The sequence below is a fragment of the Zonotrichia leucophrys genome, unplaced genomic scaffold (genome assembly GCF_028769735.1).
Source record: "Zonotrichia leucophrys gambelii isolate GWCS_2022_RI unplaced genomic scaffold, RI_Zleu_2.0 Scaffold_443_41994, whole genome shotgun sequence".
Lineage (NCBI taxonomy): Eukaryota > Metazoa > Chordata > Aves > Passeriformes > Passerellidae > Zonotrichia > Zonotrichia leucophrys.
The window spans coordinates 15,839-41,994 of NW_026992648.1; the positions used below are offsets into that span (position 1 = coordinate 15,839).

The window sequence follows — 26,156 nt, forward strand, 5'->3', positions numbered from 1 at the left end:
TGTCACCCAATGTCCTTCAATGACACCTGAAGGTCCATCAATGCCACCCAATGTCCCTCAATGCCACCTGAAGGTCCATAAATGCCACCTGGAGGTCCATCAATGTCATCTGAAGGTCCATAAATGCCACCCAATGTCCATCAATGTCACCTGAAGGTCCCTCAATGTCACCTGGAGGTTCATCAATGCCACCTGGAGGTCCATCAATGTCACCCAATGTCCTTGAGGGTCACCTGGAGGTCCATAAATGCCACCCAAAGTCCTTTAATGTCACCTGGAGGTCCATCAATGTCACCTGAAGGTCCATCAATGTCACCTGAAGGTCCCTCAATGCCACCTGGAGGTCCATCAATGTCACCCAAGGTCCCTCAATGTCACCTGGAGGTCCATAAATGTCACCTGGAGGTCCATCAATGTCACCTGGAGGTCCATAAATGTCACCCAATGTCCCTCAATGCCACCTGAAGGTCCATCAATGTCACCTGAAGGTCCATCAATGTCACCCAAAGTCCCTCAATGTCACCTGAAGGTCCCTCAATGCCACCCAAAGTCCTTCAATGCCACCTAAAGGTCCACAAATGCCACTTGAAAGTTCATAAATGTCCCCTGGAGGTCCATCAATGTCACCCAATGTCCCTCAATGTCACCTGAAGGTCCATCAATGTCACCTGGAGGTTCCTCAGGAGGTTCCTCAGTGCCACCCAATGTCCCTCAATGTCACCTGAAGGTCCATAAATGTCACCCAAAGTCCCTCAATGTCACCTGCAGGTCCCTCAATGTCACCTGGAGGTCCATCAATGTCACCTGGAGGTCCATAAATGCCACCCAAAGTCCCTCAATGCCACCTGAAGGTCCATCAATGTCACCTGAAGGTCCTTCAATGTCACCTGGAGGTCCATAAATGTCACCCAATGTCCATCAATGCCACCTAAAGGTCCTTCAATGTCACCCAATGTCCTTCAATGTCACCTGGAGGTCCATCAATGTCACCCAATGTCCATAAATGCCACCTGAAGGTCCATAAATGCCACCCAATGTCCATCAATGTCACCTGAAGGTCCCTCAATGTCACCCAATGTCCCTCAATGCCACCTGGAGGTCCATAAATGCCACCCAATGTCCTTCAATGTCACCCAATGTCCATCAATGTCACCTGAAGGTTCCTCAGGAGGTCCCTCAGTGCCACCCAAAGTCCTTCAATGTCACCCAAAGTCCTTCAATGTCACCTGAAGGTCCATCAATGTCACCTGAAGGTCCATCAATGCCACCTGAAGGTCCATCAATGTCACCTGGAGGTCCATAAATGTCACCCAAAGTCCCTCAATGCCACCCAATGTCCCTCAATGTCACCCAAGGTCCATCAATGTCACCTGGAGGTCCATAAATGTCACCTAAAGGTCCACAAATGCCACTTGAAAGTTCATAAATGTCACTTGGAGGTCCATAAATGCCACCCAAAGTCCTTCAATGTCCCCTGGAGGTCCCTCAGGAGGTCCCAGGAGGTCCCCAGTGCCCCCCCCGCTGTCCCCTCACCTTGGAGCTGCTCGATCAGGGTCCAGGCCATGCGGGAGCCGCTGGCGTCGAACACGACGTGGCCCTGGAGGGGACACGGGGACACGGCTGGTGCCACGGCCACCCCAAGGGGACCTTCGGAACCCCCCTGAGATGCCACCACCACCACCCAAAGGGGACCTTCGGAACCCCCCTGAGATGCCACCACCACCACCCAAAGATGGATTTTGGAACCTCCCTTAGATGCCACCACCACCCAAAATGAAGATTTGGATGCCACCACCACCACCCAAATCGGAATTTTGGAGCCATTTCTGAGGTTCCTCCACCCAAATCTGGATTTTGGAACCCTCCTTAGATGCCACCACCACCCACACGTGAATTTTGGAGCCATTTTTGAGGTTCCTCCACCCAAATCTGACTTTTTGGAACCCTCCCGAGATGCCACCACCACCCAAATCTGACTTTTCTGAGGTTCCTCCACCATTTCTGAGGTTCCTCCACCCAAATCTGGATTTTGGAACCCCCCCTAGATGCCACCACCACCCAAATCTGGATTTTGGAACCCCCCTTAGATGCCACCACCACCCAAAGATGAATTTTGGAGCCATTTCTGAGGTTCCTCCACCCAAATCTGAACTTTGGGGATCCAATTTTTGAGGTTCCTCCACCCAAACGTGACCTTTCGGAACCCCCCTTAGATGCCACCACCACCAAAATCTGACTTTTCTGAGGTTCCTCCACCCGAACGTGACCTTTCGGAACCCCCCCGAGATGCCACCACCACCCAAAGATGGATTTTGGAACCCCCCTTAGATGCCACCACCACCCAAACCTGACTTTTCTGAGCTTCCTCCACCCGAACGTGACCTTTCGGAACCCCCCCGAGATGCCAGCTGCCCTCACCGAGACGCCCTCGAAGGCCGAGGAGTTGAGGGCGCGGTAGATCTCGTCGGTGATGGTCTTGTTGTTGTAGTTGAACTCGTCCAGGCCCACGCCCTGCTTGGCCAACTCCTGCGCCGTCTTGTTGAGCGCCAGCGCCAGCGCCCAGATGGCGTCGTAGGCCAGCGGCGCCTCCTGGTACCCGCCCGTCTCCTTGGGGTTGGGGCCCAGGCGCTTGTCCAGCTTGGAGATGAACTCCTGAGACGTCTGGGGACACAAGGGTGGAGATGGTGGGGTTGGAGATCAGCCATGGTTTGGGTTGGAGATCAGCCAAGGGTTGGGTTGGAGAACATTCAATGGTTTGGGTTGATCAGCCAATGGTTGGGTTGGAGATGACCAAACATTGACCCAACATTGGTGACACCATTGGAGACCACCCAAGGTTGACCCAATGCTTGGGTTGGAGAACATTCATTGGTTGGGTTGGAGAACATTCAATGGTTGGGTTGGAGACCACCCAAGGTTGAACCAGGGCTGGGGTTGGAGAACATTCAAGGGTTGGGTTTGGACATGACCAAACATTAACCCAACATTGGTGACACCATTGGAGACCACCCAAGGTTGACCCAATGGTCTGGGTTGGAGAACATCCAAGATTGACCCATGGTTTGCGTTGGACAACATTCAATGGTTGGGTTGGAGATCAGCCAAGGGTTGGGTTGGAGACCACCCAAGGTTGACCCAAGGGTTGGGTTGGAGAACATTCAATGGTTGGGCTGATCAGCCAATGGTTGGGTTGGAGATCACCAAACATTGACCCAACATTGGTGACACCATTGGAGACCACCCAAGGTTGACCCAATGGTTGGGTTGGAGAACATCCAATGGTTGGGTTGGAGAACATCCAAGGTTGACCCAAGGTTTGGGTTGGAGAACATTCAGGGGTTGGGTTGGAGACCACCCAATGGTTGGGCTGATCAGCCAAGGGTTGGGTTGGAGATCACCAAACATTGACCCAACATTGGTGACACCATTGGAGACCACCCAACTTTGACCCAGTGGTTGGGTTGGAGACCACCCAATGTTCACTCATGGTTTGGGTTGGAGAACATTCAATGGTTGGGTTGGAGACCAGCCAATGTTCTGGGTTGGAGAACATCCAAGGTTGACCCAAGGTTTGGGTTGGAGATCACCCAATGGTTGGGTTGATCAGCCATGGTTGGGTTGGAGGTCACCAAACATTGACCCAACATTGGTGACACCACTGGAGAGCACCCCATGGCGTCGTAGGCCAGCGGCGCCTCCTGGTACCCGCCCGTCTCCTTGGGGTTGGGGCCCAGGCGCTTGTCCAGCTTGGAGATGAACTCCTGCGACGTCTGGGGACACAAGGGTGGGGTTGGAGATCACCCAAGGTTGACCCAATGGTTGGGTTGGAGAACATTCAATGGATGGGTTGGAGACCAAGCAAGGTTGACCCAAGATTTAGGTTGGAGACCATCCAACATCATTGACCCAATGGTTGGGTTGGAGAACATTCAATGGTTGGGTTGGAGAACATTCAATGTTCACTCATGGTTTGGGTTGGAGACCACCCAAGGTTGACCCAAGATTTGGGTTGGAGAACATTCAATGGTTGAGTTGGAGAACATTCAAGGGTTGGGTTGGAGACCACCCAACATCATTGACCCAATGGTTGGGTTGGAGACCACCCAATGTTCACTCATGGTTGGGTTGGAGATCACCCATGGTTGACCCAAGGGTTGGGTTGGAGAACATTCAATGGTTGGGTTGGAGATCAGCCAATGGTTGGGTTGGAGACCACCCAAGGTTGACCCAATGGTTGGGTTGGAGACCACCCAAGGTTGACCCAATGGTTGGGTTGGAGATCAGCCATGGTTGGGTTGGAGAACATTCAATGTTCACTCATGGTTTGGGTTGGAGACCACCCAACTTTGACCCAATGGTTGGGTTGGAGACCACCCAAGAGTCACCCAATGGTTGGGTTGGAGACCACCCAATGGTTGGGTTGGAGATCAGCCAAGGGTTGGGTTGGAGACCACCCAAGGTTCACCCAATGGTTGGGTTGGAGACCACCCAATGTTCACTCATGGTTTGGGTTGGAGAACATTCATTGGTTGGGTTGGAGATCAGCCAATGTTCTGGGTTGGAGAACATCCAAGGTTGACCCAAGGGTTGGGTTGGAGACCACCCAACATAGACCCAACATTGGGTTGGAGACCACCCAAGGTTTGGGTTGGAGACCACCAAACATTGACCCAACATTGGTGACACCATTGGAGACCACCCAAGGTTCACCCAATGGTTGGGTTGGAGACCACCCAATGTTCACTCATGGTTGGGTTGGAGAACATTCATTGGTTGGGTTGGAGACCACCCAAGGTTCACCCAATGGTTGGGTTGGAGAACATTCAATGGTTGGGATGGAGAACATCCAATGTTCACCCAAGGGTTGGGTTGGAGATCACCAAACATTGACCCAACATTGGTGACACCATTGGAGACCACCCAAGTTTGACCCAATGGTTGGGTTGGAGACCACCCAAGGTTGACCCAAGGTTTGGGTTGGAGAACATCCAACATCATTGACCCAATGGTTGGGTTGGAGATCAGCCAAGGGTTGGGTTGGAGAACATTCAATGTTCACTCATGGTTTGGGTTGGAGACCACCCAAAGTTGACCCAAGGGTTGGGTTGATCAGCCAATGGTTGGGTTGGAGATCACCCAAGATTTGGGTTGGAGACCACCCAAGGTTCACCCAATGGTTGGGTTGGAGAATATTCAATGGTCTGGGTTGGAGATCACCAAACATAGACCCAACACTGGTGACACCATTGGAGACCACCCAAGCTTCACCCAATGGTCTGGGTTGGAGACCACCCAAGGTTGATCCAAGATTTGGGTTGGAGAACATTCAAGGGTTGGGTTGGAGATCAGCCAATGGATGGGTTGGAAAACATTCAATAGTCTGGGTTGGAGAACATTCAACGGTTGGGTTGATCAGCCAAGGATTGGGTTGGAGATCACCAAACATTGGTGACACCATTGGAGACCACCCAAGGTTGACCCAATGGTTGGGTTGGAGACCATCCAAGGGTTGGGTTGGAGAACATTCAATGGTTGGGTTGGAGAACATTCAATGTTCACTCATGGTTTGGGTTGGAGACCACCCAAGGTTGACCCAAGGGTTGGGTTGGAGAACATTCAATGGTTGGGTTGGAGATCAGCCAATGGTTGGGTTGGAGACCACCAAACATTGACCCAACATTGGTGACACCATTGGAGACCACCCAACTTTGACCCAATGGTTTGGGTTGGAGACCACCCAAGGTTGACCCAATGGTTGGGTTGGAGACCACCCAAGATTTGGGTTGGAGACCACCCAACTTTGACCCAGTGGTTGGGCTGGAGATCAGCCAAGGTTTGGGTTGGAGACCACCCAAGGTCCACTCATGGTTTGGGTTGGAGACCATCCAAGGTTGACCCAAGGTTTGGGTTGGAGACCACCCAAGGTTTGGCCTGGAGACCACCCAAGGTTGACCCAATGGTCTGGGTTGGAGACCACCCAATGTTCACCCAATGGTTTGGGTTGGAGACCACCCAAGGTTTGGCTTGGACACCACCCAAGGTTTGGGTTGGAGACCACCCAAGGTTCACCCAAGGTTTGGGTTGGAGACCACCCAAGGTTTGGCTTGGAGACCACCCAAGGTTGCCCCAAGGTTTGAGTTGGAGACCATCCAATCTTTGGCTTGGAGACCACCCAAGGTTTGTCTTGGCCACCACCCAAGGTTGCCCCAAGCTTTGGCTTGGAGACCACCCAAGGTTCACCCAATGGTTTGGGTTGGAGACCACCCAATCTTTGGCCTGGAGACCACGCCAGGGTTGTGCTGACCATGTTGGAGACCACCCAACATTGACCCAACATTGCCCTGGAGACCACCCGAGCTTTGTGCTGACCATGTTGGAGACCACCCAACATTGACCCAACATTGCCCTGGAGACCACGCGAGGGTTGTGCTGACCATGTTGGAGATGCTGCGCGTGTTCTCGGGGTTGAGCATGACGATCTCGGTGGTGATGTGTCCTTCCACCGCCTCGGCCATCTGGTCGGCCGTGCAGTTGATGGACGGGTCGGGCGTGCGGAACCATTTGTTGGCGTACCAGCCGATGAGGAACCACACGTACTTCTTGCCGTAGAGCTTCTCCTTGTAGACCTGCATGGTCATCATCATCATCATCATCCATCTCCATCCATCCATCCATCCATGATCCATCATCATCATCCATCTCCATCCATCCATCCATCCATGATCCATCATCATCATCCATCTCCATCCATCCATCCATGATCCATCACCATCATCATCATCATGACCATGATCATGATCATCATCATCATCACCATCACCATCCATCCATCCATCCATCCATCCATCCATCCATGATCCATCATCATTGATCCATCATCATCATCATCCATCCATCCATCCATGGTCCATCATCATCATCCATCTCCATCCATCCATCCATGATCCATCAAGTTCTACCATTGATCCATCATCATTGATCCATCATCATCATCATTGATCCATCATCATCCATCATCATCATGGATCCATCATTGATCCATCATCATCATCATCATCCATCCATCCATGATCCATCATCATCATCATCCATCTCCATCCATCCATCCATGATCCATCAAGTTCTACCATTGATCCATCCATGATCCATCATCATCATCATTGATCCATCATTGATCCATCATCATCCATCTCCATCCATCCATGATCCATCATCATCATCATCATCATCATCCATCCATCATCGTGGATCCATCATTGATCCATCATCATCATCACCTCCCTCACCATCATCATCCATCCATCATCATTGATCCATCATCATCATCATCCATCCATCCATCCATCCATCCATGATCCATCATCATTGATCCATCATCATCATCTCCATCCATCATCATCCATCTCCATCCATCCATCCATGGTCCACCATCACTGATCCACCATCAGAACCATTTGTTGGCGTACCAGCCGATGAGGAACCACACGAACTTCTTGCCGTAGAGCTTCTCCTTGTACACCTGCATGGTCATCATCATCATCATCATCATCATCATCATCATCCATCTCTATCCATCCATGATCCATCAAGTTCCACCACTGATCCATCATTGATCCATCATCATCATCATCATCATCATCATCATCATCCATCCATCCATCCATCCATGATCCATCAAGTTCTACCATTGATCCATCCATGATCCATCATCATCATCATCCATCTCCATCCATCCATCCATCATCATCATCATTGATCCATCATCATCGATCTATCATCATTGATCCATCATCGTCATCATCATCATCATCATCATCACCACCATCATCCATCTCCATCCATTCATCCATGATCCACCAAGTTCTACCATTGATCCATCCATGATCCATCATCATCATCATCATCACCATCCATCCATCCATCCATGATCCATCATCATTGATCCATCATTGGTCCATCATCATCATCCATCTCCATCCATCCATGATCCATCAAGATCCACCACCGATCCATCATTGGTCCATCATCATCATCATCACCATCACCATCCATCCATCCATCCATCCATCCATGATCCATCATCATTGATCCATCATCATCATCATTGATCCATCATCATTGATCCATCATTGATCCATCATCATCCATCTCCATCCATCCATGATCCATCATCATCATCTCCATCCATCCATCCATGGTCCATCATCATTGATCCATCATCATCATCTCCATCCATCCATCATCCATCCATCCATCCATGATCCATCATCATTGATCCATCATCATCCATCCATCATCATCCATCCATCATCATGGATCCATCATTGATCCATCATCATCATCATCCATCTCCATGCATCCATCCATTCATGATCCATCATTGATCCATCATCATCATCATCATCCATCCATCCATCCATCTATCCATGGTCCATCATCACTGATCCATCACTGATCCATCATTGATCCATCATCATCCATCATCATCATCATCCATCCATGATTCATCATCATCATTGTCATCATCATCCATCTCCATCCATCCATCCATCCATGATCCATCATCATTGATCCAACATCATTGACCCATCATCATCATTGATCCATCATCATCATCACCATCATGATCATCATCATCCATCTCCATCCATCCATCCATGATCCACCAAGTTCTACCATTGATCCATCCATGATCCATCATCATCATCGTCATCATCCATCCATCCATCCATCCATGGTCCATCATCATTGATCCATCATCATCATCATTGATCCATCATCATTGATCCATCATTGATCCATCATCATCATCATCATCATCACCACCACCACCATCTCCATCCATGGTCCACCACCACCATCACCATCTCCATCCATGGTCCACCACCATCTCCATCTCCATCCATGGTCCACCATCACCATCACCATCTCCATCCATGGTCCACCACCACCATCACCATCTCCATCCATGGTCCACCACCACCATCACCATCTCCATCCATGGTCCACCATCTCCATCCATGGTCCACCATCTCCACCTCCAACCATGGTCCCCCATCTCCATCCATAATCCACCACCACCACCATCACCACCATCTCCATCCATGGTCCACCATCTCCATCACCACCATCTCCATCCATGGTCCACCATCTCCATCACCACCATCTCCATCCATGGTCCACCATCTCCATGGTCCACCATGACCATCACCACCACCATCTCCATCACCACCATCTCCAACCATGGTCCACCATCTCCACCATCACCATCCATGGTCCACCATCACCACCATCACCATCTCCATCCATGGTCCACCACCACCATCCCCACCATCTCCACCCACCTCGCAGAAGACCTTCCTGGCCACGGTCTCGTAGAAGAGCCCCACGATGATCCGCGCGTCCTGACGCTGCGGGATTGGACGGTTCCTTGAAGCCCCGCCCACCTCATTTGCATAAAATATAACCACCCTTCTCCCAACCCCCGATGGACTTTTGGGGCGGCTTCTCCTCGTTTTGGAGGTCCACCATGGTCAGGGATGGTCCTGAAGGTCTGGTGGGACCTCAGGGTGGTCCTGAAGGTCTGGGTGGTCCTGAAGGTCTGGTGGGACCTCAGGGTGGTCCTGAAGGTGGGGTTGGACCTCAGGGTGGTCCTGAAGGTTTGGTGGGACCTCAGGGTGGTCCTGAAGGTCTGGTGGGACCTCAGGGTGGTCCTGAAGGTCTGGTGGGACCTCAGGGTGGGGTTGGACCTCAGGGTGGTCCCAAAGGTGGGGTTGGACCTTCTGGTGGTCCTGAAGGTTTGGTGGGACCTCAGGGTGGTCCCGAAGGTGTGGTGGGACCTCAGGGTGGGGTTGGACCTCAGGGTGGTCTTGAAGGTGGGGTTGGACCTTCTGGTGGTCCCAAAGGTGGGGTTGGACCTCAGGGTGGTCCTGAAGGTGGGATGGGACCTCAGGGTGGTCCCAATGGTGGGGTTGGACCTCAGGGTGGTCCTGAAGGTTTGGTGGGACCTCAGGGTGGGGTTGGACCTCAGGGTGGTCCTGAAAGTCTGGTGGGACCTCAGGGTGGTCCTGAAGGTTTGGTGGTCCCAAGGGTGGGGTTGGACCTCAGGGTCCAACCTGAGGGTGGGATGGGACCTCAGGGTGGTCCTGAAGGTCTGGTGGGACCTCAGGGTGGTCCTGAAGGTCTGGTGGGACCTCAGGGTGGGGTTGGACCTCAGGGTGGTCCTGAAGGTGTGGTGGGACCTCAGGGTGGGGTTGGACCTCAGGGTGGTCCTGAAGGTTTGGTGGGACCTGAGGGTGGGGTTGGACCTCAGGGTGGTCCCGAGGGTGGGATGGGACCTCAGAGGTCTCACCTTGAGGTTCTTGACGGACGCCGAGGGGTCGGAGAAGAAGCTCTGGCGGAAGGTGATCTCCAGCCCGGCCTCCTTCACCCGCCGGTCGAGGTCGTCCAGGGTCTGGTGGGGACGTGGGGACACCAAAAATGGGGTTGGGGACACCAGAAATGGGGTTGGGGACCCCAAGAATGGGGTTGGGGGCATCTCAGAGGGGTTGGGGCCACCAAGGAGAAACCCAAGGAGGATTTTGGGGTCACCAAGAGGAATTTTGGGGTCACCAAGAGGAATTTTGGGGTCACCAAACCCAAGTTGGAATTGGAGGAACCCAGGAACCAAAGAGGAACCCAAGGAGGATTTTGGGGCCAACAAGAGGAATTTTGGGGGCACCAAGAGGAATTTTGGGGTCACCAAGGAGAATTTTGGGGTCACCAAGGAGGAACCCAAGGAGGAACCCAAGGAGGATTTTGGGGCCACCAAGGAGAATTTTGGGGTCACCAAAGAGGAACCCAAGGAGGAACCCAAGGAAGATTTTGGGGCCACCAAGGAGGAACCCAAGGAGAATTTTGGGGCCACCAAGAGGAATTTTGGGGCCCCCAAACCCAAATTGGAATTGGAGGAACCAAGGAGGAACCCAGGGAGGATTTTGGGGCCACCAAGAGGAATTTTGGGGCCACCAAGGAGAAACCCAAGGAGAATTTTGGGGTCACCAAGGAGAATTTGAGAGTCACCAAGGAGGAACCCAAAGAGGATCCCAAGGAGGATTTTGGGGTCACCAAACCCAAGTTGGAAGTGGAGGAACCCAGGAACCAAAGAGGAACCCAAGGAGGATTTGGGGTCACCAAGAGGAATTTTGGGGTCCCCAAGAGGAATTTTGGGGTCACCAAGGAGAATTTTGGGGCCACCAAAGAGGAACCCAAAGAGGAACCCAAAGAGGAACCCAAGGAGGAACCCAAGGAGGAACCTAAGGAGGATTTTGGGGCCACCAAGGAGAATTTTGGGGTCACCAAGAAGGAACCCAAGGAGGATTTTGGGGCCACCAAACCCAAGTTGGAATTGGAGGAACCCAGGAACCAAAGAGGAACCCAAGGAGGAACCCAAGGAGAATTTTTGGCCCACCAAGGACAATTCTGGGGCCACCAAGAGGAATTTTGGGTCCACCAAGAACAATTTTGAGGTCCCCAAGAGGAATTTTGGTGCAACCAAGAGGAATTTTGGGGTCACCAAGGAGAACTTGAGGGTTACCAAGGAGGAACCCAATGAGGAACCCAAGGAAGATTTTGGGGCCACCAAATGAGGAACCAAGGAGGAACCGAAGGACAATTTTGGGCCCACCAAGGACAATTTTGGGGCCACCAAGAGGAATTTTGGGGCCACCAAACCCAAGTTGGAATTGGAGGAACCAAGAAGGAACCCAAGGAAGATTTTGGTGTCACCAAAGAGGAACCCAGGGAGAATTTTGGGGTCACCAAGGAGAACTTGAGGGTTACCAAGGAGGAACCCAAAGAGGAACCAAGGAGGAACCGAAGGACAATTTTGGGGTCACCAAGAGGAATTTTGGGGTCCCCAACCCCACATTTGCATTTTTGGGGTTCCTACCGAGGTGAATTTTGGGGTCACCAAGGAGGAACCCAAGGAGGAACCAAGGAGGAACCCAAGGACAATTTTGAGGCCACCAAGGCCAATTTTGGTGCCACCAAGAGGAATTTTGGGGCCACCAAGGACAATTTTGGGGTCACCAAAGAGGAACCCAAAGAGGAACCCAAGGAGGATTTTAGGCCCACCAAGGACAATTTTGGGGCCACCAAGAGGAATTTTGGGGCCACCAAACCGAAGCTGGAATTGGAGGAACCCAGGAGGAACCCAAGGAGGATTTTGGGGCCACCAAGGAGAATTTTGGGGTCACCAAGGAGGAACCCAGGGAGGATTTTGGGGCCACCAAGAGGAATTTGGGGCCACCAAACCCAAGTTGGAATTGGAGGAACCCAGGAACCAATGAGGAACCCAAGGAGGATTTTGGGGTCACCAAAGAAGGAACCAAGGAGGAACCCAAGGAAGATTTTGGGGTCACCAAGAGGAATTTTAGGGCCAGCAAACCCAAGTTGGAATTGGAGGAACCCAAGGAGGATTTTGGGGCCACCAAAGAGGAACCCAAAGAGGAACCCAAGGAGAATTTTGGGGCCACCAAGGACAATTTTGGTGCCACCAAAGAGGAACCCAAGGAGGAACCCAAGGAAAATTTTGGGGTCACCAAACCCAAGTTGGAATTGGAGGAACCCAGGAACCAAAGAGGAACCCAAGGAGAATTTTGGGGCCACCAAGGACAATTTTGGTGCCACCAAGGCCAATTTTGGGGTCCCCAAGGAGAATTTTGGGGTCCCCAAGGAGAACTTTGGTGCCCCCAAGGAGAACTTTGGTGCCCCCAAGGAGAACTTTGCCGTCCCAGCCCGTACCGAGGTGAATTTTGGGGTCACCAAGAGGAATTTTGAGGTCCCCAAGGAGAATTTGGGGGCCACCAAGGAGGAACCCAAAGAGGAACCCAAGGAAAATTTTGGGGCCACCAAACCCAAGTTGGAATTGGAGGAACACAAGGAGGAACCCAAGGAGGATTTTGGGGCCAATAAAGAGGAACCCAAGGAGGAACCCAAGGAGGATTTTGGGGCCACCAAAGAGGATCCCAAGGAGGAACCCAAGGAAGATTTTGGGGCCACCAAGGAGAATTTTGGGGTCACCAAGAGGAATTTTGGGGTCCCCAAGGCCAATTTTGGGGTCCCCAAGAGGAATTTTGGTGCCACCAAGGAGAACTTTGGCTCCCCCAAGGAGAACTTTGGCTCCACCAAGGAGAAGTCTGGTGTCCCCCGTACCGAGGTGAATTTTGGGGTCACCAAGAGGAATTTTGAGGTCCCCAAGGACAATTTTGAGGTCCCCAAGGAGAAGTTTAGTGCCACCAAGAGGAATTTTGGGTTCCCCAAGGAGAAGTTTGGTGCCACCAAGAGGAATTTTGGTGTCCCCAAGGAGAACTTTGGTGCCCCCAAGGAGAACTTTGGTGTCCCCCCGTACCGAGGTGAATTTTGGGGTCACCAAGGAGGAACCCAAAGAGGAACCCAAGGAGGAACCCAAGGAGGATTTTGGGGCCACCAAACCCAAGCTGGAATTGGAGGAACCAAGGAGGAACCCAAGGAGGATTTTGGGGCCACCAAAGAGGAACCCAATGAGGAACCCAAGGAGAACTTTGGCTCCCCCAAGGAGAACTTTGCCGTCCCAGCCCGTACCGAGGTGAAGACCTCCTCGGTCTGCTGGATGGTGGCAATCTTGGTCCAGCCCCACTTCTTGAAGAGCTGCACGCGGGTGGGGTTGTGCAGGGTGGCCGAGGGGTGCGTGCGGAAAAACGTCGGGAAGCGGCGCCGGTTGGAGAGCGCCGGCGAGCTCGAGCCGTACGACAGCTGGAATTCCAGAAAATTCCATTTTAAAAAATTCCAAAAATTTCCCAAAAATTCCAAATTTTTTGGCGATTTTTTGGGAATTTTCTGGGATTTTTTGTACATTTTTTCTTTAATTTTTGGCGATTTTTTTGGGGATTTTTTGGGGATTTTTTTGGGATTTCTTTGAATTTTTTGGGGATTTTTTAATGGAACTTTTTGAGATTTCATTGGGAATTTTGGGGGATTTTTTTTACATTTTTCTTTAATTTTTGGCGATTTTTTGGTGATTTCTTTAAATTTTATGGGGATTTTTAATGGAATTTTTTTGAGATTTCATTGGGAATTTTTGGGGATTTTGTGGGATTTTTTTGACATTTTTTCTTTAATTTTTGGCGATTTTTTGGGTTTTTTGGGGGGATTTTTTGGCGATTTTTTTGAGTTTTTTGGGGGATTTTTTGGCGATTTTTATGGGGATTTTTTGGCGATTTTTTGGCGATTTTTTGGGTTTTTTGGGGGATTTTTTGGCGATTTTTTGGGCGATTTTTTGGGCGATTTTTTTGGAATTTTCTGGGATTTTTTTGACATTTTTTTCTTTAATTTTTGCAATTTTTTGGGGTTTTTTGGGGATTTTTTGGCGATTTTTTGGGGAATTTTTGGCGATTTTTTGGGGATTTTTTTGGCGATTTTTTGGAGTTTTCTGGGATTTTTTTGGACATATTTTCTTTAATTTTTGGCGATTTTTTGGGTTTTTTTGGGGGATTTTTTGGCGATTTTTTGGGGGATTTTTTGGCGATTTTTGGGGGATTTTTTGATGGATTTTTTGGGGATTTTTTGGGGATTTTTTGGCGATTTTTTGGGAATTTTCTGGGATTTTTTTGACATTTTTTCTTTAATTTTTGGCGATTTTTTGGCAATTTTTTAAAATTTTATGGGGAATTTTGGGGAAATTTTTTAGGGTTTTTTTTTTTATTTTTCTGGATATTTTTTTATATTTCATTGGGGATTTTTTGGGATTTTTTTGAGATTTCCTTGGGATTTTTTTTGGATTTTTTGGGACTTTTCTGGATTTTTAATGAGATTTTTTTGGGATATTTTTGGGATTTTGGGGGGGGACTTTTGTGGATTTTTTGGTGGATTTTTTGGTGGAATTTTTGGTGGCTTTTGGGGGGATTTTTGGGGTTGGATTGCGGTTGGAGAGCGCCGGCGAGCTCGAGCCGTACGACAGCTGGGGAAAAGAAAATTCCCAAAAAATTTTTAAAATCCCAAAAATTCCCCAAAAAATTCCAAAATTTTGGTGATTTTTTGGTCATTTTTTGGTGATTTTTTGTGATTTTTTTGATATTTTTTCTTTAATTTTTGGATAATTTTTTGGCGATTTCTTTAAATTTTATGGGAATTTTTTTGGGATTTTTTTGGGGATTTTTTTTTGATTTTTCTGGATTTTTTCTGATATTTCATTGGGGATCTTTTGGGATTTTTTTGAGATTTCATTGGGATCTTTTGGGGATTTTTTGGGATTTTTCTGGATTTTTAATGAGATTTTTTTGGGATTTTTTAGGGGGACTTTTGTGGATTTTTTTGGTGGATTTTTTGGGAATTTTTGGTGGCTTTTGGGGGGATTTTTGGGGTTGGATTGCAGTTGGAGAGCGCGGGCGAGCTCGAGCCGTACGACAGCTGGGAATTCCAGAAAATTCCATTAAAAAAAATTTCAAAAATTTCCCAAAAATTTCCCAAAAATTCCCAAAATTTTGGCGATTTTTTGGTGATTTTCTGGGATTTTTTTGAGATTTTTTTTTTAATTTTTGGGGGGTTTTTTGGGGATTTTTTGGCGATTTTTGGGGGGATTTTTTGGGGATTTTTTTGGCAATTTTTGAGGATTTTTTGGCGATTTTTTGGGCGATTTTTTTGGGTGATTTCTTTAAATTTTATGGGGATTTTTAATGGAATTTTTTTGAGATTTCACTGGGAATTTTTGGGGATTTTTAGGAATTTTTTTACATGTTTTCTTTGACTTTTGGTGACTTTTTTGGCGATTTTTTTTGGATTTATTTTGATTTTATGGGGATTTTTTGTGGATTTTTTTTGTTATTTCATTGGGAATTTTTGGGGATTTTTCTGGATTTTTTTTGAGATTTCATTGGGGATTTTTGGGGAATTCTTTGGGATTTTTTTCCTTTTTTTTCCTTAATTTTTGGTGATTTTTTGACAATTTTTTGGGCAATTTTTTGGGGATTTCTTTTATGGGGAATTTTTGGGGATTTTTTTTGAGATTTCATTGGGGATTTTGGGGGATTTTTCTGGATTTTTTTTGAGATTTGGGATTGTGGGAATGGGAAATGTTGGAATTTCGGGGATTTTATGATTTGGGAATTGTGGGAATTATGGGAATTTTAGGAATTTTGGGAATGGAAATTTTGGGAATTTGGGGAATTATGGAATTCCAAAATTTGGGAATTTGGGGAATTGTGGGAATCGTGGGGATTGTGGGAATTTTGGGAGTTTGGGAATGGGAATTTCTGAGATTTGGGAATTGCGGAAATTTGGGAATTCTTGGGATTTTGGGAATTTTGGGAATGGAAATTATGGGAATTTTTGGGAATTATGGAATTCCAAAATTTGGGGAAATTGTGGGAATTGTGGGAAATTATGGGAAAGGTGGGAATGGGAACAATGGGAATTGTTGGGATTTTGGGAATGGAAATTGTGGGAATTTTTGGAATTATGGAATTCCAAAATTTGGGAATTTGTGGGAATTGAGGGAATTTTGGGAATGGGAATTTCTGAGATTTGGGAATTGCGGAAATTTGGGAATTATGGGAAAGGTGGGAATGGGAATTGTGGGAATTTTGGGAATTTTGGAATGATGGAATTCCAAAATTTAGGGATTTGGGGAATTGTGGAAATTTGGGAATTATGGGAAAGGTGGGAATGGGAATTGTGGGAATTTTAGGAATTTTGAGAATGGAAATTTTGGGAATTTTGGGAATTATGGAATTACAAAATTTGGGAATTTGGTGGATTGTGGGAATGGGAAATGTTGGAATTTTGGGGATTTGATGATTTGGGAATTGTGGGAATTTTTAGGAATGGAAATTTTGGGAATTTTGGGAATTATGGGAATTTTGGGAGTTTGGGAATGGTGGAAATTTGGGAATTATGGGAAAGGTGGGAATGGGAATTGTGGGAATTTTGGGAATTTTTGGGAATGGGAAAGATTTGTGAGGATTTGGGAATTTTGGGAATTTCAGGAATTTGGGAATTTTGGGAATGGGAGTGAAGGAAAAATCGGGAAGAACAAGGCAGGAATTTTGGGAATGGGAGTGAAGGGAAGGATCCCCCAAAATCCCAAAAATTCCCCAAAATAAAATTCCCAAAAGATTCAGAAATGATCCAAAAGTTTTTATTTTATTAAAAAAAAACAAAACAAAATCAAGGAAATGTTATTTAATTTTTTTTTAATACATAAAAACTCAAGAGAATTTTCCAAATATTTTCCCCAAAATTCCCAAAATATTCAAAATATTCAAATTCATTTTAAAAATGAAGAAAGGTTTGAAGAATCCCCCCCAAAAAAATCCCAAAAAATAATTCAAAAATTCCCCCAAAAAATCCCTCCAAAATTTCTTTAACAAAATCCAAAAAAGCTTTAAAAAAATCCATAAAATTCCCTAAAAATCCCCCAAAAAATTCATCAAAAAATAATAATAAAAAGCCAAAAAATCCTCAAAAATCCAGAAAATTTCCTTCCCCAAAATTGTGTAAAAAATCCCAGAAAAAATCCCAAAATAATCCCAAAAAATTCCCCCAAAAATTCCACAAAAATCTGCAAAAAATCCCCAAAAATTGTGTAAAAAATCCCACAAAAATCTGCAAAAAACCCCAAAAATTGTGTAAAAAATCCCAAAAAATCTGCAAAAAATCCCAGAAAAAAACCCAAAATAATCCCAAAAAAATTCCCCCAAAAATTCCACAAAAATCTGCAAAAAAACCCCAAAATTCTGTAAAAAAATCCCAAAAAATCTGCAAAAAATCCCAGAAAAAAATCCCAAAATAATCCCAAAAATTCCCCCAAAAATTCCACAAAAATCTGCAAAAAATCCCAAAAAATCTGCAAAAAATCCCCCAAAAATTCTGTAAAAAATTCCACAAAAATCTGCAAAAAATCCCAAAAAATCTGCAAAAAATCCCAGAAAAAATCCCAAAAAATCCCCCAAAAATTGTGCAAAAAATCCCAGAAAAATTCCCAAAAAAATGCAAAAAATCCCAGAAAAAAATGCCAAAAAATCTGCAAAAAATCCCAAAAATTCTCCAAAAAATCCCAAAAAATCCACAAAAAACCCCCTAAAAATCCCAAAAAAATCCCCCAAAAATCCCCACACCCAAATTTTCCCAAAATTCCCCAAAAATTCCACAAAAATCTGCAAAAATCCCCCAAAATTGTGTAAAAAATCCCAAAAATTGTGCAAAAAATCCCAGAAAAAATCCCAAAACCCACAAAATAATCCCCAAAAATTCCCCCCAAAAATTCCACAAAAATCTGCAAAAAAACCCCAAAATTCTGTAAAAAATCCCCAAGAATTGTGTAAAAAATTCCACAAAATTCTGTAAAAAATCCCAAAAAATCTGCAAAAAATCCCAGAAAAAAATCCCAAAAAATCCGCAAAAAATCCCCCCAAAATTGTGTAAAAAATCCCAAAAATTCCACAAAAATCTGCAAAAAATCCCAGAAAAAAATCCCAAAAAATCTGCAAAAAATCCCCAAAATTGTGTAAAAAATCCCCAAAAAATCTGCAAAAAATCCCAGAAAACATCCCAAAAAATCTGCAAAAAAATCCCAGAAAAAAATCCCAAAATAATCCCAAAAAATCCCAGAAAAATTCTGCAAAAATCTGCAAAAAATCCCCAAAAATTCTCCAAAAAATCCCAAAAAATCCACAAAAAAATTCCCCCAAAAACTCCACAAAAATCTATAAAAAATCCCCCAAAATTGTGTAAAAAATCCCCAAAATTGTGCAAAAAATCCCAGAAAAAATCCAAAAAAATCTGCAAAAATCCCAGAAAAAATCCCAAAAAGTCTGCAAAAAATCCCCCAAAATTATGTAAAAAATCCCAAAAAAATCTGCAAAAAATCCCCCAAAATTATGTTAAAAATCCCAAAAAAATCTGCAAAAAATCCCCCCAAAAATTATGTAAAAATCCCAGAAAAAATCCCAAAAAATGTGCAAAAAATCCCAGAAAAAATCCCAAAAAATCAGGAAAAAATCCCAGAAAAATTCCACAAAAATCTGCAAAAAACCCCCCAAAATTATGTAAAAAATCCCAAAAACTCTGCAAAAAATCCCCCAAAAAATCCCAAAAAATCTGCAAAAAATCCCAAAAATTCTCCAAAAAACCCCAAAAAATCCACAAAAAAATCCCCTAAAAATCCCAAAAAATTCCCCAAAAATCCCCACACCCAAATTTTCCCAAAATTCCCCAAAAATTCCACAAAAATCTGCAAAAAATCCCTCAAAATTGTGTAAAAAATCCCAAAAAATCCCCCAAATCCCACAAAAAATCCCAAAAAATTCCCCCAAAAATTCCACAAAAATCTGCAAAAAATCCCCCAAAATTTGTGTAAAAATCCCAAAAATTGTGCAAAAAATCCCAGAAAAAAAAACCAAAAAATCTGCAAAAAATCCCCAAAAATTCTGCAAAAAATCCACAAAAAAACCCAAAAAATCCCCCAAAAATTGTACAAAAAATCCCAGAAAAATTCCCAAAAAAATGCAAAAAATCACAGAAAAAAATCCCAAAAAATCCCAAAAAATCCCCAAAAATTCTGCAAAAAACCCCAAAAAATCCCCAAAAAAACCCCTAAAAATCCCAAAAAATTCCCCAAAAATCCCCACACCCAACTAATCCCAAAAATTCCCAAAATTTCCCCAAAATTCCCAAAATTTCCTCACCACGGTGACGTTCCAGATGCGCGCGGCCTCGGCCACCAGGGTGGAGACGCTGGAGCAGCCGGGCATGAGGATGATCTTGAACGGGAGGTTGTAGAGCAGCTCGTAGAGGAGCTTGGTGGCCTGGCCGGGGTCACACTGAGGGGACAATCCCAGTTCAGACCAGTACAGACCAGTTTGGAGCCAAAAAACCCCAAAATTCCCCAAAAAAACCCCGAAATTCCCAAAAAAATCCGCTCAAAAATGACCCCAAAATGGCCCCAAAAATGGCAAAAACCCAAGGATGGACCCATCAATTCAAGGACATTGAGGGGACAATCCCAGTTCAGACCAGTACAGACCAGTTTGGAGCCAAAAAACCCCAAAATTCCCCAAAAAAACCCCGAAATTCCCAAAAAAATCCGCCCAAAATGGCCCCAAAAACCCCAAAAATGACCCCAAAATTCCAGGTTGGACCCAGAACTTCAAGGACATTGAGGGGACAATTGGGGACAATCGGGGACAATCCCAGTTCAGACCAGTACAGACCAGTTTGGACCCAAAAAACCCCAAAATTCCCCAAAAAACCCCCGAAATTCCCAAAAAAATCCGCCCAAAAATGGCCCCAAAAACCCCAAAATTGCCCCAAAATTCGAGGTTGGACCCATCAATTCAAGGTGACACTGAGGGGACAATCGGGGACAATCCCAGTTCAGACCAGTACAGACCAGTTTGGAGCCAAAAAACCCCAAAATTCCCAAAAAAATCCCCCCAAAAAATCCCAAAATTCCCCCCAGAACGACCAAAACAAGCCCAAAAATGGCCCCAATTTTCCCTAAATTTCCCCCAAAAATGGCCCCAATTTTCCCTAAATTTCCCCCAAAAATGGCTCCAAAAAAATCCCAAAATTTACCAAAAAAATCCCAAAATTTACCCTAAAAAAAGCTCCAAAAATGGCCCTAAAATGACCCCAAAAAATCCCAAAATTTACCCCACAAATGGTCAAAAAAGTTGCCCAAAAATGGCCCCAAAATGACCCCAAAAATCCCAAAATTTTCCCCAAAAATGGCCTCAAAAATCCCAAAATTTACCCCAAAAATGGCCCCAAAAATCCCCAAAAATGGCCCCAAAAATCCACAAAATTACCCCAAAAAAGGGTTAAAAATGACCTCAAAATTCCCATTTTCCACCCCAAAATTCCCATTTTCATCCCCCAAAAAATCCCCCAAAAATCCAATTTTCAGCCCCCAAAACTCCCAATTTTCAACCCCAAAAATCCAATTTTTAATCCAAATAATACCCCCAAAAATCCCATTTTTTACCCCAAAAACTCCAATTTTTAATCACAATAACACCCCCAAAAATCCCATTTTTCACCCAAAAAATCCAATTTTTAACCCCCTAAAACCCCCTAAAAATCCAATTTTCAACCCCTAAAAATCCCCCAAAAAATCCCAAAAATTCTCATTTTTCTCCCCAAAAAAATCCCAAAAATTCTCATTTTCCACCCCAAAAAATTCCAAATTTTTTCCCCCAAAAAATTTGGCAATTTTGGACCCCAAAATTCGGGGTTTCCCCTCCCCCCTTTTCCCATTTTCCCATCAATAATTCAGGGCACGGAAACCGGGAACCGTTGCCATGGCAACGCCCAGCAGCATCCCCAGGTTGCCATGGCAACGCTCAGCGGCATCCAATGGTTGCCATGGCAACGGCAATGGAGGGGGGGAAGGGGGGATTTGAGGGGGGTTTGGGACGGACGGAAATTTGGGGAAAATTCCGAATTTTGGGGGAAAATTTTGAGAAAAATTTTGGGGTTTTGGGGGGGAAATTTTTGGGAATTTGGGGGGAAATTTTGGGGATTTTTTGGGAAATTTTGGGGATTTTTGGGGATTTTTTGGGGGGATTTTTGGGGCAAAATGGGATTTTTTGGGACAAAAATTTGGGGTTTTGGGGGTAAAATTGGAGATTTTTTTTGGGGAAAAATTGGGGTTTGGAGGGGGAAATTTGGGATTTTTTGGGGGGGAAATTTGGATTCTTTTGGGGAAAAAATGGAGATTTTTGGGGTAATATTGGAGATTTTTTGAGGGGAAAAATTGGGGTTTGGAGGGGGAAATTTGGGATTTTTTTGGGGGGAAATTTGGATTCTTTTGGGGAAAAAATGGGGATTTTTGGGGAGGAAAATTGGGATTTTTGGGGCCCCAAATCCCGGCCCCAATCCCAAATTCTTGTCCCATATCCTGATCCCATTCCTGACCCCACTCCCATCCTGGTGACCCCAAACCTGACCCCAATCCCAAATTGGTGTCCCCAAAATTGACCCCAAACTCATCCAGGTGACCCCAAAATTCACCCCAAATTCACCTCATTTCCATCCAGGTGTCCCCAAAATTGACCCCAAACCCAAATCCCAGACCTGACCCCAATCCCAAATTGGTGACCCCAAAATTGACCCCAAACTCATCCTGGTGACCCCAAAATTGACCCCAAAATCACCCAAATCCATCCAGGTGACCCCAAAACTGACCCCAATCCCAAATCCCAAAACTCAGCCCAATCCCAAACTGGTGACCCCAAAAACCTGATCCCAATCTCATCCTGGTGACCCCAAAATTGATCCAAAATCACCAAAATCCTTCCAGTGACCCCGAACCTGACCCCAAACCCAAATCCCAAAACTCAGCCCAATCCCAAATTGGTGACCCCAAAACCGACCCCAAACTCACCCAAAATCCATCCAGGTGACCCCAAAATTGACCCCAAACCCAAATCCCAAACCTGACCCCAATCCCAAATTGGTGGACCCCAAATTTGACCCCAAACTCATCCAGGTGTCCCCAAAATCGACCCCAAACTCACCTCATTTCCATGCAGGTGACCCCAAAACTGACCCAAAATCACCCAAAATCCATCCAGGTGACCCCAAAACCTGACCCCAAACTCATCCTGGTCATCCTGGTGTCCCCAAAATTGACCCCAAAATCACCCAAATCCATCCAGGTGACCCCAAATCTGACCCCAAACCCAAACCTGATCCCAATCCCAAATTGGTGACCCCAAACCTGACCCCAAAATTGACCCCAAACTCATCCTGGTGACCCCAAAATTGACCCCAAAATCACCCAAATCCATCCAGGTGACCCCAAAACTGACCCCAATCCCAAACCTGACCCCAATCCCAAATTGGTGACCCCAAAACCTGACCCCAATCCCAAATTGGTGACCCCAAAATTGACCCCAAACTCACCTCATTTCCATCCAGGTGACCCCAAAACTGATCCCAAAATTCACCCCAATCCCAAATCCCAAACCTGACCCCAAAACCCAAATTGGTGACCCCAAAATCTGACCCAAAATCTGACCCCAAACTCACCCAAATCCTTCCAGTGACCCCAAACCTGACCCAATCCCAACCCCGACCCCAAACCCAAATCCCAAAATCGACCCAATTCCAAATTGGTGACCCCAAACCTGACCCCAAAACCTGACCCCAAACTCACCCAAATCCATCCTGGTGACCCCAAAATTGACCCCAATCCCAAAATTGACCCCAATCCCAAATTGGTGACCCCAAACCTGACCCCAAAATCGACCCCAAAATCACCCAAATCCATCCAGGGACCCCAAAATTGATCCCAATCCCAAACCTGATCCAAATCCCAAATTGGTGACCCCAAAATTGACCCCAAACTCATCCAGGTGACCCCAAAATTGACCCCAATCCCAAACCTGACCCCAATCCCAAATTGGTGACCCCAAAATTAACCCCAAACTCACCTCATTTCCATCCAGGTGACCCAAAATCGACCCCAAAATCACCCAAATCCATCCAGGTGACCCCAAAACCTGACCCCAATCTCATCCTGGTGACCCCAAAATTGACCCCAAACTCACCCAAAATCCATCCAGGTGACCCCAAAATTGACCCCAAATCTGACCCCAAACCCAAATCCCAAACCTGACCCCAATCCCAAATTGGTGACCCCAAACCTGACCCCAAAATCACCCAAATCCATCCAGGTGACCCCAAAATTAACCCCAAACTCACCTTTATTTCCATCCAGGTGACCCCAAAACCTGACCCCAAACCCAACCCTGACCCCAAAACCCAAAAATCCCAAATTTTGACCCCAAAAATCCCAAATTTTGACCCCAAATCCCTCACCTTGGTGTAGCAGACGAGCGGCTCTCGTTGATGTTCTCCAACCCCAACTTCCGACCTCAAACTCCCAAATCTTGACCCCAACACCCCAAAATTCCGTATTTTGAATCTAAAAATCCCAAATTTTGCCCCAAAATTCCATTTTTTCACCCCAAATCTCCTCCATAGGGGATGACCCTGAGCTCCTCTTCATGCAGGACATCCCACATCTCCTTGGTGTCCTTCAAACCCAATTTTTGACCCAGAAACCCCAAATTTTCACCCATAACCTCAAATTTTCGCCAAAAAATCCCAAATTTTTTCCCAAAAATCCCAAATTTCGCCCCAAATTTTCTCATGTTGCTGCCATAGTGAATGACCCTGAGCTCCTCTTCGTGCAGGACATCCCATCCTTCCTTGATGTTCTCCAACCCCAATTTTTGGTCCAGAAACCCCAAATTTTCACCAAAAAACCTCAAATTTTCACTATAAAATCCCAATTTTGGACCCAAAACTCCATTTTTTCACCCCAAATCTCCTCCATAGAGGATGACCCTGAGCTCCTCTTCATGCAAGAATTCTCATCTCTCCTTGGTGTCCTTCAGCCCCAAATGTTGACCCCAAAACCCCAATTTTTGACCCAGAAACCTCAAATTTTCACCCAGAAACCTCAAATTTTCGCCAAAAAATCCCAAATTTTTTCCCCCAAATTTTTTACCTTGCTGTCATAATGAATCAGCCTGAGCTCGTAGTCGGGCAGGATGTCCCTCCTCTCGTTGATGTCCTCCAACCCAAACTTCCGACCCCAAAACCCTGAACTTTCACCCAAAACCTCAAATTTTCACCAAAAAACCCCAAATTTTTTCCCAAAATTCAGGTTTTTTCCCCCAAAATCTCTCACCTTGCTGTCATAGTGGGTGACCCTGAGCTCATAGTCAGATAGAACATCCCATCCTTCCTTGATGTTCTCCAACCCCAAATGTTGACCCCAAAACCCCAATTTTTGACCTAGAAACCTCAAATTTTCACCAAAAAATCCCAAATTTTCGCCCCAAAATCTCTCACCTTGCTGTCGTAGTGGATCAGCCTGAGCTCGTAGTCGGGCAGGATGTCCCTCCTCTCGTTGATGTCCTCCAGGGCCATCCTGACGGCCGGCAGACCCCAAATCCCCCCATTTTGACCCCAAATTCCCCCATTTTGACCCAAACCCCAAAACCCCAAATCCTGACCCAAAAATCCCAAATTTTGACCCCAAATCCCTCACCTTGGTGTCGTATGAGCAGCACTCATTGATGTTCTCCAACCCTTGTTCCTCACCCCAAAACCTCAAATTTTCACCCCAAAATCCCAATTTTTCACTATAAAATCCCAAATTTTGACTAAAAAATCCCAATTTTTGCCCCAAAATTCCATTTTTTCACCCCAAATCTCCTCCATAGTGGGTGACCCTGAGCTCATAGCTGGGCCCAGAACATCCCATCCTTCCTTTGGGTGTCCTTCAAACCCAATTTTTGACCCCAAAACCTCAAATTTTCACCCAAAAACCTCAAATTTTCACCAAAAAACTCCGGGTTTTTTCCCAAAATTTCAATTTTTCGCCCCAAAATCTCTCACCTTACTGCCATAGTGAATGACCCTGAGCTCATAGTCAGGTAGGACATCCCATCCTTCCTTGATGTTCTCCAACCCCAAATGTTGACCCCAAAACCCCAATTTTTGACCTAGAAACCTCAAATTTTCACCAAAAAATCCCAATTTTTCGCCCCAAACTCACTGACCTTGCTGTCATAATGGATCAGCCTGAGCTCGTAGTCGGGCAGGATGTCCCTGCGCTCGTTGATGTCCTCCAGGGCCATCCTGACGGCCGGCAGACACGCCTGCCCGCCCGGCCAGCCGCCGCTCATTGGGAACAGCGCCCCCACGTGGACGGATTTCTTCCCTGCGCCCAAGCCCGACAGCGACCCCCAAAGTGACCCCAAAAGGGCCACCAGGAGCCAGGGGGGGGCCACAGGGTGGGGGGTCATGGTGGGGGTTCAGAGGGGGAGGGGCATGGTGGGGGTTTGGGGGGGATTTGGGGGGGTTTTTGGGGTTTTGGGGTTTTTTTTGGGTTTTTTGAGGGGGTTTTAGGGGGTTTTTGGGGTTTTTTTGGGGTTTGGGGGGGGGTTTTTTTGGGGTTTTTTAGGGAGGTTTGGGGGAGGGGGGCAGTGATGTCAGGAGGGGGGGGGAAGGGGGGTTCGGGGGGATTTGGTTTTTTTTTTTTTTTTGGGGTTTTTTTTGAGGGGTTTTGGGGTTTTTTTTTTTTGGGGGGTTTTGGGGGGGTTTTTTTTTTGGGGGGGTTTTGG

The 26,156-nt window shown here is 46.3% G+C and overlaps 1 protein-coding gene across 1 annotated transcript in view; it reads right to left on the minus strand.

Moving 5' to 3' along the window:
* Positions 1–25,871, minus strand: part of LOC135441708 (gamma-aminobutyric acid type B receptor subunit 1-like) — a gene marked incomplete at its 3' end in the record, with an annotated part of 40,668 nt that extends 14,797 nt beyond the window's left edge. Inside the window, exons 1-8 of the mRNA XM_064701253.1 lie at positions 25,593–25,871; positions 19,701–19,835; positions 13,603–13,773; positions 10,352–10,453; positions 9,345–9,410; positions 6,435–6,626; positions 2,419–2,661; positions 1,534–1,597 (exon numbers count right to left, since the gene is read on the minus strand). Coding sequence (XP_064557323.1) covers positions 1,534–1,597; positions 2,419–2,661; positions 6,435–6,626; positions 9,345–9,410; positions 10,352–10,453; positions 13,603–13,773; positions 19,701–19,835; positions 25,593–25,838 — 1,219 coding nt within the window. The remainder of the gene's footprint in view (positions 1–1,533; positions 1,598–2,418; positions 2,662–6,434; positions 6,627–9,344; positions 9,411–10,351; positions 10,454–13,602; positions 13,774–19,700; positions 19,836–25,592) is intronic.
* Positions 25,872–26,156: the final 285 nt, after the last annotated feature.